Source organism: Dromaius novaehollandiae, chromosome 5 (genome assembly GCF_036370855.1).
Source record: "Dromaius novaehollandiae isolate bDroNov1 chromosome 5, bDroNov1.hap1, whole genome shotgun sequence".
In the NCBI taxonomy this organism is placed as follows: Eukaryota; Metazoa; Chordata; class Aves; order Casuariiformes; family Dromaiidae; genus Dromaius; species Dromaius novaehollandiae.
Window position 1 is genome coordinate 36,460,551 of NC_088102.1, and position 20,696 is coordinate 36,481,246.

Below are 20,696 nucleotides of genomic sequence, written 5' to 3' on the forward strand. Positions count from 1 at the left end.
TAGATCTTTTGTTTGAACAACAAAATACCTAAATATTCATTTGAATGAATGAGCAGCTGAAGTGAAGTGCATTCTCTCCCATCCTGGTTTGGCGCTTATCTGGATACGGGATAAAAAGGGAGGCTATGTCATCCTCCTTTCTGGCAGTTTTGTAAGATTAGAATGGATTTTTTTTCCCTCTGGCAAAACCGTTTGGAAGTCAAATCCACGTTCATAGTTTTGATATAATTGAAACCACGTTTTCCAGCCAATGAACTGTTTACTGAAAACTTAATTATGAACTCTTGTATTCCAAACTTAGGCTCATGTTGGCCAGAAGTCAGTGCCAGAGGATGATGTTTCAATGACATTATAAAATTAGATTTCAGTAATTCCTAATGAAAAGATGTTTATATTAGAAAAAGCTCTACAGTTAGTACTGTTTTATGAATCCCAATATAGAAACTAAATTAAAAGTTTAAATTTAGCATTTCATTTACAAGGATGAAACTCTAGGGTCATGATATGCTAAGAAGTTTTCATTGCTGAAAATGTTATATTGATTTGAATACTCAGTAGAAGAGTCTTCTTTTCTGTCTCTCAGGAGCATCTCACTTCTCTTGAGAGATCCCGGAAGTATCTTTCCAGTTGAGGAATCCTGTTCAGTCTGCTTATGTTCTTTTGCTTTTACAACTGCCTCATTGTCTGCTGTTATCTGATGTTTTACACTAATAAGTATTTTTTGACAGTCTGTTTGTGGTTGTCATAGCTAGTAACATTTTACATATTTTACTGTTTTAGCTACGCTGAAGGAACTTATATCCCAGACTATGGTGCGCTGGTCCCAGGAAGACCAGATTCAAGATCCAGAATTAGTTCGGATTATGTATACCCTCCTTCGTAGGCAATATGACAGCATTGGTGAGCTACTGCAAGCTCTGAGGAAGGCATACACTATTAGTGCTGTCTCTGTGGAGGATACCATTAATCTGCTTGCAGCGCTGGGACAGATTCGCTCGCTTCTTAGTGTGAGAATGGGAAAAGAGGAGGAATTGCTAATGATTAACGGACTAGGGTATGGAATTAACCTTTTTTTTTTTCTTTAAGTTTGAGTAAAGTTTTGTGTTACATTACTAAAACCTTTCATTTTAGAGCATGGATGAAAATTACTGTACTGAAATGCATTTATCGTCTAGTAATTTCATTCCAATTTCTGAGATGCATACCATTTTCACAGAAATTTCCAAGATGGCTCCAGTTGTTCCCTGTATCAATATCAAACTCATCAAAAAAAGTTTCTGTGAACTTGGAACTTTTTCTGAGCTAAAGGAACTGAGCTCCTTTTTACTGTAGTTAAGCCTAATGAAAGTTTTTGAGATGTTTGCTGAAGCTTCATCAAATATGTGTGTTTTAGCAGCTTTATATAAAATAGATGACTTAAGTCTGTATTGGTGTCAGTTCACAAACTTAAATCTCGCTTTGTTTTTCGTGTGTAAGTGAATAGACTTGCTGATATCTGTGTAATAGGTAAAGTTGTACAAGGAGTTGGGTAGAACCACTGAAGTTGTAATGTGATTTGAAATATTTCAAATTAGACCATACTTAGTATGTCATATCAGTGATAGCTTAAGTATTTGAACACAGAATACTGCTGATTATGTCCTTTATAGCATTAGGATTTTAAGAAATTGCCCTTATGTAATCTCTGCTGGTGTAAGAACTTTTTTTTTCTCTGTTTCTGCTATGAAATTACCTTTGTTAAAGCAGCTGTATTTTGGTGCATGCTTGTGAAATCTCAGAATTTAAAATGTTGCCTCTACAATGCATGCATATTTCTGAAATGTCTGATAATGTATCATTGATTTAAATGAAAATGGTCTTTCTTAAAAACGCATTGTTGCCTGTTCTTCCATTTAGGGATATAATGAACAACAAGGTGTTTTATCAGCATCCTAATTTAATGAGAGTCTTGGGCATGCATGAGACAGTTATGGATGTGATGGTAAATGTTCTTGGAGGAGATAAATCTCAGGTAATTTCACCATAATTTTATTTTTAGTTTTGCATCTTTAACATTTGCTAAAGGACACTAGGAAGTTCAAGAGCAAGCATTCAGAGAAAAATAGACCCCCTTTTTATAAGAGAGCTATTGCTTGTCCAAATGGGATCTGTGAGGTAGGAATTAATATTAAAAATTGAACTTTATTATTATTATTGGCAGTAGTAGGAGATGACCAGCATTATAGGATGTGTGGTCAAAGTCAGACATGATTTGAAAAAGAAGAGGGAGGATTAGGGGTTATAGGTATTGTATTTGTCTTTTAATAGTACTTTAAAAGGTTTTGTTCTTAATTTAAACTAAACATATAGGTTAGGCTGCCTTCATACGAGCTCTGTTCAGAAAATCTGTTAACCTTAGATGCAGTATTATTAACAAATGACTGTAAAATTAGTTAACTAGTACTAAAGTTTGAATGCTCAAATTCAAATATTTAAATTGATCTATAATTTTCTTGCACTATTGTATTCCATTTCCTTAACATTTTGTTTGAATGTCTAGGTGTTAGTTTAAAGGTAGAGCAGTGTAAATATTTGAGCCAGCAGAGGGGTTTCCTCTGCTCCTGATACTGCTTATCTTGTTTTCTTTGGTCTTGCAAGTCATTCTTCTTGTGTATTTGGGAGGATGTTCCTCCTATTTGCACTTGTGCTTATCTTGTCCTCTCTGGCAACTTTTTGTTACTTGAACACCTCCCATACCCCCACACTCCCCCCAACCCCTCCTTGCGTCTTTGGTCACACTGCTCATGTAGTTCGGTAAAATACACGTTGTATCTGGAATGTTACAAAATGTTTGTATACTGCTGTATACACTATCATAGTACGCTTAATAGAATATTAGATCATAGTATGCTGCTCATGCGTAATAGCTTGTTGATGACTGAAAGAGGTAAACAAGCCATATATGTTACACAGAAAAACTGCACCGAAGGAAAACTAGAGTTAAACAATTCAAGTCCTCAGAAATTAGGAAATGCACCTGAAATCTTTAATAGATATTGCATATTGTATAGATTTTAAGTATGTAATCACCTATTTTTTTTTCCACAAGACTATTTTCTCATGAAGTGAAAAGACTGCACTTCCTCTCAGAATGAGTTAGACTTGTGGTGTAAAGAAGGCAACGTTTATTAGGCAAATTAAAAGGTGTAGTGTGAAGGAGGCAGGATGTCATAGGAAAAAAAAGAAAATAAAACCTGATCTTATGGTTAAAACACTCAGATAACACTGTGGATATTTAGAATTTATTCCTGCTTATGCCTAAAGGGTCTTCGTCAGCTCATTTCAAGAATTTTCCTTGGTCATTAATTTTCTCCTTAATTTTGTGAGTATCCTTAAGATGCAGATCTGCAACTGAACTGGGTACTTGAATGTATAAAGTGCTATAGAAAGGTAAATTTAACAAATCAGATTGGTGAAACCTTAAAAGAAACATCAAAAATCTGTCCTATGATTTTGGTCTCGGTCTCACAAGCTTCTTTCAGTGAAATGTGAGAACAGCGTAAGTTTCTCATCTCTGAAGATGCTATGAATATGTGCAGCTTGTGAAACATTCTTTCAGCACTGCTACAGATGAAACTATTTTGTTTTCGGAGAAGAAATTGTTTGCGCATAATGTGCAGCAAGTAAGGTTAAAAAAAAAAGCTTTGGACAGTTAAGATTAAACAAAATATTAACTTGTATTACCAGACCTTTGCATTGAATGATGTAGAAGTGCTGTAAAAACCTTTTATATGAAGGCCATATATTGTTATTGTAACATATATGGCAGGATCAACTAAGGTTCTTGGATATCCTTGCTATGACGTAGTATTTCAGTGGTTGAGCTTGTTACCATAATGTTAATGGTTTACCAACATGTTAATACAGTGTTTTTGTATAAGTAGTCTGCAAATCACTTTGATTGAGAGTTACTTCTCAATGTAGAGATTTTTCTTTTATGTGGGTTCCTTATAGCGTGCTCCAAAATGATTTTTCAACATTTTAAACGTAATGGCCTATGATCTTAAGAGGAAAAAAAGATGAAAGGAAATGTAAGCCCTTTCTTAAAGTAAGGGCAAAGTGACTATGTCAGCTGCTTATTGCCTTGGTAACTGTTGTACTTTCCCTGTTAGGCATGCAGGAAGAAGAATCTGAACAGATTGGTAATTAACATATTTCACTGCTTTGTCAACTTTCTTCTCCAGCAGATTGCTTTTCCTAAGATGGTGGCAAGCTGTTGTCGATTCCTGTGTTACTTCTGTCGAATTAGTCGTCAAAACCAAAAAGCCATGTTTGAGCATCTTAGCTACTTACTGGAAAATAGCAGCGTTGGGCTGGGTATGTTATGTACTTGTAGTAGCTAAAACCAAGTCCAGGAAGAACTGTAATATCTACAGTTCTGTTGTCTAATTTGTATAGCAAGTTGAAGCATGTCATTTGGGAAGACCTTTCTGAAGCTTAAACTGCTTTGCAGATTCACCTTTCACTCACAATTTTTCCCTTTTCCTTCCATTGTTGTATTTCTGTGAATTGTAATAGACACAGGGTAGTCTAAATCTGTGTGTTTAAACACATTGAAAGATTTAGGATCAAATCCAGGCTGTTTGACATTTTTTTCCATTGAATATAATTGTGTTTGGAAATCTAAGATTAAATTAACCCTCTGTGGTGATGGCCAGTTTTGTCTGAGAGAGACACATATACGTAAGAATATGCTTTCCATGTTTGGGGGCTTTTTTGGGTTTTTTTTTCCCCAAAGTTAAGCCCACTGATGTGATTTCATACCCTTCCTTCAGAACCTCAGATCTTTGATTTTTTTAATGTGTGTGCCTTGAATTGTGTAGCTCAAGAAAAATCATCTTGGATAGGGAGATGGCTATATCAATAACATATAGCAAGGCAAGTTAGCATGTGATTTCATAATGCTTTAGCTGTTCATGGTAACTGTTCTCATACCCACATATGCCTATATCAAACATGGAAAATGGGGTAAGAGTGAAAGAAAACAGGTAACACTGAGGCTTGAAACAGACTCTTTTTGCTGCATATAGGCATATGTTAAAATCTGGAATTGATGTTTTGGGAGGGTTATATGGCTTCTTAGAATCACATAATTAAAATGTTGCTCTGCTGAAGACAGTCATACAATATTTTCTAATTCGCTGTGTTAGTATTGATTTCTTTATCTGCATTTAAAAACACTGTATTTGTTTATAGATATGGTAGCAAGCCAAAAATTAATCTGCCTATTAATTTCATCACTCTTCAAAACAATTAAGCATGTTCTTCATTTAAAAACATGCATAAAACTTACTATTAATATATGACTATGATCTAGATTCCAGTGTGACTGCTGCCCTCTGCTGCATGATCTTGATTACTGCAAGCTAAATCAAATTACTGTATTTTAACATTCTTCTGCAGCATTTCCTTCAATGAGAGGTTCAACACCACTAGATGTTGCAGCAGCCTCTGTAATGGACAACAATGAGCTTGCACTAGCATTGGAGGAGCCAGACCTTGAGAAGGTAAGTGATCGCTCTGACATATTTTTTTAAAAGCTGTACTTGTACTAGAAGGGAAAAGGGCAAATTTGGTCATAATAATTAGGGGATTTGTGTGAGCAATTAAAACTTTTAAAAATACTTTCCGACTGTGGTGCAACAAATCCTCACTTATCTTTCACTAGCAGAGAGTAGGTGGATTATCTTGCTGAGGTGCCTCAGTTATAGATGTTAAGGTGAAGCCATCTATTGATGACAATTGACTATTTCAGTTCCATGTTTTTTTAATCCATTAGTAATGTTACCAATTGAAAAGTAAGAAATAATTAGCTAGGCATTAAATAACTGCACTAATTTTACCCCATTTAGAGTCCATTTAAATATTGGAATTTTAAAATCATTAAATTTATTTCTACTTAGAGCCTGCTAGAAAAAGAGAATCTGAGAACAGAGAATACAGAGAAAGTAAATAAGAAAGAATATATTTATTTTCTGTGTGTAGGTTCTCTTTTACTGTGAAAGAGAGCCTTGTAGAATTTAGGATGCTCTGTCACAGTAGTTCATGTTTTTGTTATAGAAAAAAATCATGTGTTTTTTTTTTTAGTTTCAGATTTTTGTTGAGAACACCTTGAACTCTGTGATGTATCATTGTGATCTCATAGTAGTACTAGAGGTGATGCACAGTCTGTGTTGTGTGGTGGTATCCCTATTGCATTTTTCTAAAACGGGGTAATTAACACATTTTGTTCAAGACTCTGGTCTTAGAACTACCTGTAGTGGTTCTGGGAGAAACATCAACTTTTTTCTTTCCCCCGTGTCAGGGAGCAGTGAGGGCCAGCTGCTTGGCAAGAGAACCTCACCAACAAGGAGCCAGGATGTAGAGAGGCAAGTCAAGGTCAGACAGAGTCCAGTGATCACCCCACAAGTCCGTAGTGATAAGGCAGGTTGGAGGTCCAGCTGGGAATCCGAGGGTCAAGGAAGCAGGCAGGGTCAGAATTGCAGAGGTCCCAGATGGTGCAGACCCAGCTACTGCACAGCTGCAGTGTAGCACAGGCAGCAGCCAGGAGTAAAGCATCAGCTTTTCCCAAGGGCAAGGGAGGGTCAGGCCCTTGCTTCTAGCTTTCTTCACAACAGCTCTTATCAGTGAAGAAGCTTACCTTGGACCCAGCCAGTTAAACTCTTTAACTTAACTAACTAAAATCATGGAAGGGGGATGCACTCCAAGCTTTAATACCCTGCTTCTTATCGACTTTGGACTTCTTTGGTAGGGATCTGTGCTCTGTTTCTTAGCTGTGTGTCCATTTTACAGGTCTATTTTAGGACGTTAATATGGACTAAGAGTATAGGAAAAAAGAAAAAAAGTAAAATGGAATAGAATCAGAACAGCACTTTGGCAGGGAAGAAAAAGAGAACATAAAAGGTAGACCAAAGCATGTGTTTTTATTTAAGGAAAGTTTCCCTATCTTGGGGTTCTCAAATATGATGTCTTCAGAAATAGTTGCTCTAAGTATGTGCTGTCTCAGGTTCAGATTGATTAAGGAGTATTTTTCATGCTGCTGCTTTTTACTTACTGGGAATCACAGTTTTCACTATTGATACCAAGTAGAAAGGAAGACAAGAAAAAGGCATAAAACAGGAGGAAGGCTTGTCAAGAAACATTGTTTGGGGAGGAGCAAGTTAAGGTGAAGAAAGGAAGCAGGTCTTGTGGCCTAACTAAATCATAGAGATTGATGGGGATGGAGGCAAGATCTAAGAGAGTGGAATGTCTGGTATTTGGGGAAGGGAAACGGGAACAGGAGCTTAAAGGTAGTTATAGTAGGAAACTGAATCTAGGATCCATGGCGATGGTTAGAAGTTAAGGGAAATGTGAAGGTAGGAGTAGGGGTGGGAGGAAGTAGAAGCAGTGGGTAAGTGAATACATAAAATGGCATCAAAGTTTTCTTTCCCAGGAGGGGAAGCAGAGTAAGGGATGGAGAATGGGTGCAAAGTCAGAGGAGGAAAGCAGGGAAGGGAAGGAATGTGTTAGCACAGCAGTGGGGAACAGAAACCAGAAGGCAGGGTTTGATAAGAATACAGGAGAACAGTTGAGCACCCAAATGACAGTTTAGCACAGGAAACGCCCCTGGAAGTAAGGGGGAACTCTGTATTGGGAGTAGAATCTGGGAGGGGATGTAGCATAACAATGCTATGGGAGAGGCAGATGTTGGGAAATGGAAACAAATGAGCATATGATGGAGATAGCTAGGAGAAGACAAAGACAGGAGTATGAACTGGAGGGGTGTGAGAGCACAGGAATATACAAGTTTAGGTAAAAGCAGCATTGAGAACAATTCCCAATTTTGTATCATCTGCACACTTGCTGAGGATGCACTCTGTCCCATCATTAAAACAGTATTGGCCCCAGTATAAAGCCCTGGGATACACCACGAGTGACTGGAACACCATCAGCGACTGTCTTGTGTATTCTTGGAAAATTCTGCTGTGAAGAATGGATTCTATCCCAGCCTCTGCCACAGAGTTTTCAAGTAGTGTTGGGCAACTCACTTGAACTGAATTTCACTGCTAACCATTAACTGTGTGTTCCTTGTTTATTGGTTGTCGACCTTTGAGTACTTGGCACCATACCTGAAGAAGTGCTGAATGTCTAAAGAGTAACAGATATCAGTTGGAATATATACAATATTTTATGCTGAAAAATGAGGCTGTATGTGTCTCAAATTGGGCTTTACAAATTCATCAGTCATTTTGGCTATAATAATGTAATGTATTAACTTTGGTAAGTTAATAATTTTATCCAGTGCTGCATGTGCATGTTATTCAGTAACTAAATCTATATACCGAATCAAAAGAAAAAAGAAATACTATATAGGTATTCATTCACTGAGTGTAACATATCCATATCCTACTCACAGAATGATGCAGGATTTCTGTGTGATTAAAGTCTGTACAATAATACCTGTGTTCAAGTAAATTAAGGACATATAGACAGTCTAACTTCTGAGTCTTTGCTGTTGTGAATTTGATTTCTTTAAGTGTGTGTGTGAGAAATAGAGGATTACAGTAGAAAGGTATTATTCCCATGGCCTGATGACATACTGTAGTAAAGTAAATAGATTAAAATTCTGGTTTTGGTGGTAGCATTGTAAAATCTGAAAAGAGATGGAAAGGAGATTTTGCTCTTTCTATTTTCTTACATTCTCAGTCTTTATTTTAGTACATATTAGAACCTAACTGCTATATTGTGTCAAATCATAATCCACTATCTTGTCTCTGGTAGTGTTCACTAATGAATGCTTGGAAAAGAGTGTAAGAAAACATCGTTTTCTTGAGTATATCATCTTAATGAAGATGAAAGTAATCAGCAATCTTGATGGATAGGTTATGTGGGCTGCATTTTGAAGGTTGAAATAGATGCTCAGAATTATCCGATCTATGCTTAAGAACTGAATTATTCTCCACAAGAATAGATGAAGAGTTGTGATTTTTTGTTACTTGATTCTGCACACCTCCAAAATATCGGTAATCAATGTATTTTTTGCAGTTAGTTGAGAGCTAATTATTCTGAATACTGTCTTGGGCACCAGAATGAAGAATCAAAGATTAATCAGTTATTAAAGTGGAAAACCATGATATGTATAATTTGTCTCTATACAAAACAGAGATTTACATAAATGTTTATCACAAGCCCTCATAGACTTTTTAAGCTCAAGCATGTTCCCTGCAATCTTTCCACATATCTGAGAGATTTCTGCTTCAGATACTCTCGAACAACCAGTGTACTAATTGAGTGAATCGAAGATCGTTAATGCAAGGGAATGCTTTGTTGTGCGTTAGCTAATTTTGTCAATCATCGCTAGAGGAGATTTAAAATTTAATAATACATTCACTCAGCATCAGCCTATATTTCCTCTTTTGCAGCCTTTTGAAGGTAACTTATGCACTCTGTCATCACTATAAGTCTTATTCCTGGATTCATAACTAGTTTCTCTTTGTGGGCATTAGATAATGACTAAATACTATCCCATAGGTGGAGAAATTTCTATATTGTGCTTAAACAGAATAAGATATCTCCCTTTTTCTACCCATTTTTGGCTGCTTTCCATTACAAGAAGTGATAATACACGTCTTTACAGGTTCATGAATGGTTTGTGATGTTCATTACTTATTTCATAATATATTTAAGGACTGAAATCATGTTGTTCATATGTTGTCAGGGTTGTATTTTAAATAAAAACAGAAATTGCATATGTTTATGCAGTTAGGTGCATGTTTCCTCTTAAAAGATCGAGAAATCATTCTGTTCATGTTTCAGAAATTCTCAGTTTACTATAATTAATGAAATTCGTCATCTTTTCTCAAAGATTTGTCTTGTTTATACATACTCTTCCTGATAAGAAATGGTGTGTTAGCATATACATATCACCCGAAATTGTAATATTTCTGGTTCTCAAGACTTTTTAAACCATTAACTGATATTGCTTAATTGTCTAAATGATTTAATTATTTGTACACCTGTTAAGTTTCATGTTAGATTTTTTCAAGAATTTTAATAATTTGTGTAGTTATTAAAACTGTTAATGTAATTTATAATGTTTCCATAATTCATACTTGCGGTTGCCATAATTAATCTTGCAAGTTTAATTGGCATTGCGGTAGCTAGAGTTCTGCCTGCTGTAGCTAGAGTTCTGCCACAACCTATACTTTGCTCTTGTAGCAAGTTAAGGTATTTGTGCCAGTTAATGTGATTTTGAAGTCTTGTATTTTTAAATGCTGTTTATGTAGTGTAAAAAAGATCTGAATTCATAGTTTTTATTCTTCTGCTTTTCACATTCCAAATTAAAATTTTTTATTTTGCTGTGTTGTTGTGTCATCATATAGTTAGGTAACTGTAGAAATAAAAAGTGCTTAGCTTTTTTCATTATCATCCAAAGCAAGAAGTAGACAATAAGATACAATGTTGAGCTGTATTGCTAGTTTCTCAGATGAAACATCTGCTACATAAAAACCTTGTTATTAAAAAAAATTCTTGATATTAATTTTGTTTCATACGTTGGTAGTGTTTTTACAAATGTAATTCACATCCTAATGCACAAAACAAACGTTTAATACCATGATTGCTTATATATTGTAGGTTGTTACCTACCTGGCGGGTTGCGGCCTGCAGAGTTGTCCAGTATTGCTAGCTAAAGGATATCCAGACATTGGATGGAACCCTATAGAGGGTGAACGTTACCTGTCATTCTTAAGATTTGCAGTTTTTGTTAACAGTAAGTTTCATTTCTTGTCATCCAGATTCTGTCAAAAAGTTCCCTTAAAATGATTTTTTTATCCGTAACAATATGGTAGTGGGTGAAGAGAGTTTAATACATACTATTCTCATTACAAGCACAGGATTATTAGTATGTTTTGCTTAATGTAATTTTCTGAATATGGATTATTAGTGTTACTTTTTTGTTATTTTTTACAACTTTTATTATTTAATAGAGTAGCTTGTTAAGGCAGCAAATGAAGTCAGGAATTCTACCTGTAAATAAACTGTAGTATAGAATATAGTGACTTACACTATTTTAGGTCAAACCATGATATGTCTAAGAAAAAAAAAAAACACACAGAAAACCCCCCTGCATGTTGAACAGCTAGTTCATTGTGTTAACAAGGTGTGTGGTTTCATTGTTGATTTTATAAATAAATGTTACAGTATTCTGTATAATCAGATGAGAACACTGTTCCTAATTTGGATCTTACTTGCAAAAGTGTAATTAGGATGAAGATTATACTGCACTGGATGGACTGCTAGTCAGTAGAGTGAAGTTAGTTTCAGGTGTTTCAACTTTTTTTTTTTTCTGGATAAACAATGATGATTGGGGTTTTGAACCTTCTGATTATGGCAGTTTTGGAGTCAGTACTTTTGAATATCAGATTACTAATTTCTCTGTTTTGCTTTCCTGCTTGAGAGGACAATTACAAATACAAATTTATGAAATATTTAAATTTATTGAGATAGAAGCAACATATAAACACTTGTAAACACATGAATTTTGCTACTGGCCAATTAATCCCTGAAATAAGCAAATGCAACTTCTTTCCTCAAGCAAGATTCTTCATCAGCTTGGCCTATGAGTTAAATTGGAGAAGGCTGCAAGATACTAGGTTAAGGCTGTTTTCATCAGTTTGGTGTTCATCATATAGAGAAGTCAGATATATATATACTGAGAAGGTCAGAATAAGATTCAGTGTAACAAGAAATTGTGAAATAAATGTCGACTAATTCTTGGTACGCGTATGTTGACTTAAGTAGAGCAACACTCAAGATTAATTTGACATCTCTGCTTAAAATAAGATTTCCTTTCCTACACATTCTAAATTAAAACTATCTTCAAATGGTTTTTTTCTGGTACGTGCTTCCTTTTATTCTAAAGCGCATAAATTGCACTCCTCACATATAGCTATCATTGATGTGTCAGTGTGCCTGAATTAAGATATCTGTTTAACATTTAGGTGTAAAGAGTACTGGAAATAAGCTACTCAATATTAGCAGAGGTTTTATTAATATAAAAATAATCAGATTTTATAATTTCATTTGTAATTGATATTTGATACTGCACTGTGTATGCACTCAGCCCCTGACTAGTTTTTGAGAGGGCTTGTTGTTTGCCTCCCAAAAGGGATGCAAAGCATGAGAGGATTCAAGAAAGTGAAGTATCTGTAGCTGAATGTTTGTACACATTTTGATGACTGCGAGGATACCTACAGGGAGGTATTTAGTGAAGTTCTTGAGACTGGATTATTTTATTTAATTCATTATTTTAAAAGTCTTCACTTGGAAGCTTTTAAACAAATCAAGCTAGAATTGTTGACTTAAGATTTAAAATCCTGCTTTTTCCCTGCAGTGTGAAAATAGATGAATGAAATGAAAAAAGACAGAATCTGTGCAAAGTCAGGAGTACTGTCTATTCCATATCAGGATCATGCCTGTTTTTGAAGTGGAAAAATACAAGATGGAAATGTTTACAGTTCTTAGCTGCTCTTTCCAGAGCCAGTCAATCCCACTGACTGTTATCTGGTGAGGTACCATAACTTTCCCTCGATTCTGACTTCCTTCTGGCACTAAAGGATGTGGCTGCTCTCACATAAACCACAGTTTCTAATCCCACTTCTTTCAGTGGCCAATAAAGCTGCAAAATTCAGTTCAAATTAAACTGGCTACTTTGGTTTCTTTATCAGTTAAGTATTGCAGATCACAAATAAAGTACTGGTACTGATGATCAATAGGACAAAGGCACTGACATCTCATACTCAGTGACTGAGATCTGTTTCTTTTCCTATATATTGTTTTTTTCCAAAATGCTCTATCAATCTCTTATCATACTACAGATTTTCAGTCTTCTTACAAAGTATCCACTGTGAATTTTCTAAATGGTTGCACTTAACTGCTGGCTCATCTTACTTTTTTGACCCAATTATTGTACCCGAAGTACTTCCAGGTGCCACTGACTGCAGTCCACTAAGCAATTAGTTATATACAAGGAGATCATTTATATGAAGAGTCCTAATTGCTTTTAGTTAGAAGCAGCCAGATGACAGCCTGCTTGCCCTTACTGAATTTGTACAATAGTTGCAGCCACTCTTTTCACCTTTCAGATAGACATGCATTTTTCCATACAAAGCTATTATTAATGAGGATGTTTCAGGCAAACCATGGCCTATAAAGCTGATTGTAATATGATTTTTATATATAAAAAGATGAAGTATTCTATTTCAGGCTTTAAATAGCAAGCAGAAAATTTTATCTATATTTAAACATGCAGTAGAAAGAATCAGGAGATTTTACTCCAGTATATTTAATCTGAAATAGGAGTCGCTATTCTTTAATTATATCAAGAGAGTTAAACTTGGAGATCAGTTTTCCAGTGATGAAGCACGAAGGACACAATGTCAAACAATGTTCTTTGTGTTGGCTAGTCCATTAAAAATCAAAAGATTCTCACTTCTCTGAAATTGCAGACTTCTTGGTTCTTAGAATTATTAGCCTTTACAGCAGAAGCTGAAGTAAACTATATACAATGTGCGGATGGTATCATGTAATTTGGTAAGATAGTCTCTATCTTTGTGCTGGGATTGGTACTTGCAATGTATTTTCTATAGCCAGGAATGAATACATTTGAAATCTGCCAGTCTCTCACAGCAACCCGCCAAAAATATGGCTCGTCATTAACACAGATTGTCCAAGAATGGAAAATTGATTTCTTCTGGTGCTGGTCTCACTTGTCAATATGATACTGTTTTGGTTTTCTAGTCGCTTTTACGCAGGAGCCACTTCAGAAGCTACTACCACAGTAAGTCTAATAGAGAGTAGCCTTTGCCATAAAAGGCAAATTAACCTTCTAAAGTGAATTTTTTTAGGCTGAGTTTAATAAAACTTTGGCAAGACAAGTCTACACTGTCAATTTTTAAACTTAGGTGTATTTTTGGTAAAGCACATCCAATGCTGCCAATAAGATATATTTTTAATTTGGAAGTAAGAATGAGGATCTATTTTGTATTTTGCAAAATTTGTGGGAAAATGCAGTCTTCTCCCAAGCTGAGGATACTTTTCATCAGAAAGCATGAAGTTTTTATGTGTAATGCTAAGATTTCTTCTGGTCTTCAGGTGAAAGTGTTGAGGAAAATGCAAGTGTTGTTGTCAAGCTCCTTATTCGACGCCCGGAATGCTTTGGACCAGACCTTAGGGGTGAAGGTGGAAATGGTTTGCTGGCAGCTATGCAAGAAGCTATCAGGATTTCAGAGAATCCAACTCGTGACCTTCCCTCTCAGGGTTATAAAAGAGAAGGGTAAGAAAATGTGAATGCTTGTGTGGCAAATAATGTTTTAATAGTTGGCATGTCTAATCATGCCTGAAGTATGTGCATAATAGGCCCTGTTGTGCAAGGCTCTGTACAAACATAGAGTATTAGAGAATCATGCCCATGAACAGTTGTTGTATGGAATTCATATAGCATGAGCTAGATACTGGAAGTAGAAGAAGAGTTACAGATGAGAAGAAGCCTGAAGGATAAAGCAAAGACAACAACAGTTGTGGAATGAGAGGTGGAAAGAAGGTAAAAGGTTGGCATGAACAGCCAGTTACTACTGTTTAATTTTGCACTTACTGTAAGTATAGAAAACCTGTAATCTGTATCCAGGGGAAATTAATATATGTGATTTATAGTCTCTGGAACATGAATCTGGCTCCAGAGAGGAGCTATAGATTCATATCAGCAAAAATACTCACTGGTTTTGGTTACTTTTTAGTGATGATGAAGAGGAGGAGGAGGAAATTGTGCACATGGGCAATGCGATCATGTCATTTTATTCGGCTCTCATAGATTTACTTGGACGCTGTGCACCAGAAATGCATGTAAGTTCATTCTGTAACTTTCTCAGAAAAGGTGGGAGATGATTTCTAAAGAGAACTGTACATGTCTGTCTAAACTGTTCTCTGTTCAAGGGCTTCTTCCCTTCTGAAGGTAGGCTGTGTTGCCTTTCTCACTGTATCTAGATAAACGTATTCCCTGCAAGCTGTTTATATCAGCTGATTTTTACTTTCTTGTATACTTTGTAATTTATGTTAAATATTGGGAAATTTTTGTATGACCACGGGATCAAAATAAAAATGAACTACTAGTGTTTTTTCTGAATTTTCTGAAGTTGTTCCTTTACTGTTTTGTAGAAAGCCGTAAAAATCTTCTTCGTAAGAATGTGATGCAGAGCTTATCTATCTTGTGCATCTGTTGGTGTGGTATTAACACCACATGAACACGTGGAAAAGGATATAAAATAGTTATTTTGACTGTAGTATCTATAATAGTCACATGGAAGACTTGCTTTTACTTAGAGTGACTTTTGCTTGTCTATATTTAAAATTCTTTAGTAGTGTCTGTCCAGCTGAAAAATGCAGTATTTATGTATCTTATAGCTTCCCATACATGTTACTACCAAAGCTATTAACATTACTATCTGTAAAGTTGTACTTAGCTTTATATAGCCAGTGATAGTAGCTTCAAGTTAAGAAAATTACTGGAAGAGATTTCCAAGACGCACAAAATGGATACCTAATTTCTGCTAAAGGTTAAAAAGAGTTGGTCACCTAATTATAGTTTATGCATTTTGAAATCTTCAGTGCATAAATGTAATAGAAAAATGTGTAGATAGCGCAGACAAGTTTGCATCTATTTATAGTATAGAGAGGCAAGCTCAAAACCTTGCACTGTAGATTCTAAAAGTAACATGAATCTTCGGGAAATTTTCAGTTTCATCACTATCTTGTTGGTGCTTAGGAATCTTGTCCATGTGTTTTTTTTGTTTGTTTGTTTTTATTGAGAATTTATAATAACCTGAAAGTACTGATATGATATCAAAATTAGCATGGATGAAAAAGAAGGATCAGGTGAAAATCAGCTACTCCATTAGAGTGCTGTGATAAATTGAATTTGTGTATTTTTTTTTCCAAGCAGTACAGTGTTTCAACCACACAAAAAATATATTAATATCAGTATTTCGAGGAAATTTTTCTGATGTCACTCAGTACTAAATTTCTTAACTGATAAACTTTTTCTAACAGCTTATTCAAAGTGGAAAAGGTGAAGCTATTCGAATCAGGTCAATCCTTCGATCTCTAGTGCCAACTGAAGACTTGGTTGGGATTATAAGTATACCACTAAAGCTGTCAACAGTCAACAAAGGTAACCTTAATATTTTTTATAGACTAATTGGTCTTTTTATTAAAAAGCTTTTGGAACACAAGCTTTCAGGTTTGAAATAGAAACAGCAGTTTTATCAGAACTGGGTATGAGTAGAAAACCATTCTTCAGATTTTAATTAGATATGCATCAATTAGACCTGCTCTAGTAGAAAACATACTCACTCCTGTGGAGCGGAGAATCTAAGAACATGAGAAAGACCTTACTGCATCAGACTAAAGGCCTATCTGTCCCAGTACTCTGACTACCAGAGTGGCTATAGGAAATGCTATCCATATAGGTAGAACACGTAAGCCTGGCGTCTATCCCTTTGCACTTTCACAACATCCACAGTCATTTGTTTAGAAATGTTAGAGGTACCTTCTTGCCTATTAGTATATGTTTCTGGACCTGTTGTCCAAGAATTTATCTAATCCCTTTGTGATACTGTCTGTAGCCACTTCTGTGGCAGTAGATTCCAGAACTTCACTGTTTGCTATATAAAAAAGTAATATATTTTTTAAAACTGCTACTAGTTTTAATGAGCACCCTTGAATTGTAACGTTATGGGATTTGGTGAATAGCAGTTCTTTGTTCACCTTATCAGCTACCTTAATGATTTTCTAAATCTCAATTAAATTCTTCCTCAGCTCTCATTTTGCCGTATTAAATACTTTCAGCTTTTTTGTCTCTTTAGTAAGGTTACTGCTCCATTGCCTTAATCATTTTAGTTGCCTGTCTGTGTAGCTTTTCTAAGTCTATTCTGTCATCCTGAGATGTGGAACACAGAGCTATGCCAGATACGCAAGATGTGAGCAGATTGTGCTCAAGATGCAGGCACGCAATAGTTTGTCTTATGTGTGAACTTTATATTTTATATAGCAGCAAAACAGTGTCCTCTGTCTTGTTCTGAATACCCTTCCTGATGATGCCCAGTATCTTGTTGGCTTATTTGGTTGCTGCTACACACTGAGCTTCTGTTTCACAGAATTTCAGTGATTACTTTAGAATCTCTTTCCTGAGTTGTTACGTCAGTACCAAGCTCAGCATAAGCATGTAGGCATGGCTTATTTTTCTGTGGATGCATTATCTTAGATTTGTCTGCCGTGAAGCTCAGCTGTCACTACTTTGCCCACTCACTCAGTTTTGTTAACTAACCATACAGAAGAGCTTAGTACTATATGCAGACTTTGAGGCTTTGTTGTTCACTTCCTCCTTTAGGTCACTGATGACCCAGTGTAGATTCCTGTATGTCCTTGCTTGATGGCAAATGCCCATGGTATTTTAATTGGTCTTATTTGCCTTTCCTGTTTCTTGTAACTGTCCTGTTTATTTCCTTCCTGACCTTTTCAGAGGAACTGAAAGCTAGCCACATCCCCTTTGGGACTGATCTGAAGCAGGCACTCTTCTACACCTGTTGTCTTTTCTCCAGTTTCTAGGAAAAATATTCCACTCTGACCTCTAATGTTCAATACAAGAAGCCTGGCTTCTTTTTTGTTTAGGGTGCAGCCTATTTCGATACATGTTTGTCTTCTCTGAAAAGATTCCCCATTTTACAATCAAAAGGGGGTATTGATGATAGTGTTTTTGCTTGGTAGTTGATCGTCAGTTCTTTCCTAGAAGCAGTCAATGTGGTTATCCAAGGTGGGCTTATTTCCACAAAATAATTTCCAGGGTGGCACTTCAAACTAGAATTTTCTGTAATGCATAAACTCAACAGAGGGTGGAGTTTTAAAGCACGTGACCTCCATCTTTCCTACTAACTCCTCCATGTTCCAGAGGCTATAAACGACCAATGTGTCATTTTCTTCTAGGGCAAAATAACTTTATCGCTTTCCTCTCCTTCTGTTGCCCTTGCTGTTCCACAAGAATTGCCTGTTCCACCTTTACAGTTAGAGATGTGTTATTCTGTGTTATTGTTCTGTTAAATGTAAATATAACTTTGAAATCTGCTACTTCACGGACTTGTACGCTTTAAAACTTGGCTTAAAAATGATGTCTCTTCTAGCTAAAAATCTTGTTTTGTGCAAATAGGAGTTTTATTTGTGTGTATATGTAAAGTATCTGTAGAATTTGAAATAAGTGCAGGACTCTGTGCTCTGTATGTTTGCCATGATTTAGAGTAAGTACTTTTAATTAAAAATACATTCTTACTTACGCTTATATTTAAAGGAATATGTCAAAGCTAAGGTGGTTTCATTAAGCATAAGAATGCTTAATGGTGGGAGTACAGTTTTGCTGTTGTTATGCCTTAGCATTCAGAGTTGTCAAGGTGACCTACTGTAAGGTGAGGCATTGTTCTGTCGCGTGTACCTGTGTTATGTTTGGCCAGAATCCCTCCCCTCTCTGCTGGGTAGATCTGCAGTTATGCAAATTGCTGCATGTGATTGTGGCGGGGGGGGGGGGGGGGGGATTTGAAGTCTGGTACTGCTGGAACTGGATTAAAACTAGAAAGACACTTGTTTAGTTACAAAAAATGAACCAAGAGTAAAACTTCTCAGTAATTATTCATGATCTCTATATAGAGCAATAATATAGAGCTTAGTATCTTCTATATTCTGAAGCAATGAGCTTCTTGACTCTAGTGGATTTTGTCTTTATTATGACTTGAGTGAGCTGCCTACTTCCTTTCTTTTTGAATAGTATATCTTGCTTTGGAAAAAAAATTGTTTTTCTAAAGCGTAAAATACTAGTAATTCTGGTTTCCTTAGAAGTGTGCTTCTCTTGCCAAAGTAATATCTTCATTTATTTTAAATGAGAACTGATATATGTTAGAAATTTAGAATTGACCTTCTGTATAGTGCTATTATTCTTTAACATCTCTAAATCAAAAAAGACGTGTTCCTCTTAGATTGCATGTTCTTCCTAGTGTACTTAACATGAGACAAACGTTAGAATTCTTAACCTTCAGAGACTTCACAGTTATGCTATATCTTAACATTTGCAGTAAGATTTTTCCCTTAATTAAATTCTACCATGTAAACATTCTCTGTAATGGTAATGAAACAAGTAGAATACTTTAACTAATCATTCTTAAGTTTTCATTTAAGAGTGAAAGATTTAAATTCTATTAAATAAATTGCAAGTAATAAAGTTTTTGAAATAATAAATACTGCACATTCTTTTTCAGCAAACAAAAAAACTGAACAAGCATATCTCTTTCACTGAACGTGTGATTTTACACATGAAATCTAATTATAGTGTCTTTCATTGTCTTCATGTTTCTCATTATGTCAGTTATCTGCTATTAAAAATTGCTGTATATATTTGTGTAGATGGCACAGTGAATGAGCCAGACATGTCTGCAAACTTCTGTCCTGATCATAAAGCACCTATGGTGCTCTTCTTGGATCGTGTCTATGGTATTAAGGACCAAAGCTTTCTCCTTCACTTACTGGAAGTTGGATTTTTACCGGATTTAAGAGCCTCTGCTTCTCTGGATACAGTAAGTATTTTGCTATGGAGATTAGGCGCAGTGGTTGGATACAGTGGCTCTATAGGAGTAAAAACTAGAACTTCAAGTCAAAACAGCATTAAAAGAAAAAGTCCTCACTGTGTACACAAACAATAATAGTGAAATTACACTTTTATTAGTTTATAGTGCTGAAGTTTGATCATATTCAGTACCACTTTATGAAGCAGCAGTGTAATGTAATTTTAAGACCTTTAATACAGGCATACTTTTATTATACAATAAATATGTTTACTGTAGTAGATACATGTAATAGATTTAATGGTTACTTTTATTTCATGTGTGCTTCCAAGAATTACAGTAAAAATTCACATAACATGTAGGTATGAAGAAATTAGATGAAAAGTGCTGACTAATGCTTTGTGATTTTGCTAATGTGTTTAAAGAACAAGCTGCCTCTTCTCTTTATTGCTTCTATCGCTTCAGAATGCAGTGGTGCAAGAAATCTGTTGGTGAGATAATGGGATGATGTGGATTTTTCTTATGTTCTAAAAAATTAGTTGTTATCCTTGTGCAGGTGCTGGAGATACTATGTTAGTACCAAACCACCAAAGAGACGTCAGGAATGTGTCATTATTATATTTTACAGATTTCGTTCTTAGTAACCTTTATTCCATGTGATACTAACAATTATGTACTACTTCATACAGGTTTCTCTAAGTACTACAGAGGCAGCCCTTGCACTAAATAGATACATTTGCTCAGCTGTGTTTCCATTACTCAAAAGATGTGCTCCCCTCTTTTCTGGAACGGAGCATCACGCCTCTCTGGTTGACTCCATGCTTCACACAATATATAGGTTATCCAAGGGACGGTCCCTTACAAAAGCACAAAGAGACACTATTGAAGAATGCCTGCTTGCTATTTGCCAGTAAGTATCATACCTCTGTGCAACTTCATTTCTTTTGTCCAGTAAATGGAAATAAGCATACATATTTTAATATTTTTTTTTTGTGTATCATGTGGAATAGGAGTATTTTATTG

General features: G+C 35.6%; 1 protein-coding gene across 1 annotated transcript in view; it reads left to right on the forward strand.

Moving 5' to 3' along the window:
* RYR3 (ryanodine receptor 3) overlaps positions 1–20,696 on the forward strand; it is a 272,262-nt gene that overhangs the window by 160,882 nt on the left and 90,684 nt on the right. The window contains exons 39-48 of the mRNA XM_064512440.1: positions 781–1,054; positions 1,897–2,011; positions 4,224–4,356; positions 5,443–5,546; positions 10,654–10,789; positions 14,173–14,353; positions 14,814–14,919; positions 16,123–16,243; positions 19,516–19,685; positions 20,363–20,583. Coding sequence (XP_064368510.1) covers positions 781–1,054; positions 1,897–2,011; positions 4,224–4,356; positions 5,443–5,546; positions 10,654–10,789; positions 14,173–14,353; positions 14,814–14,919; positions 16,123–16,243; positions 19,516–19,685; positions 20,363–20,583 — 1,561 coding nt within the window. The remainder of the gene's footprint in view (positions 1–780; positions 1,055–1,896; positions 2,012–4,223; positions 4,357–5,442; positions 5,547–10,653; positions 10,790–14,172; positions 14,354–14,813; positions 14,920–16,122; positions 16,244–19,515; positions 19,686–20,362; positions 20,584–20,696) is intronic.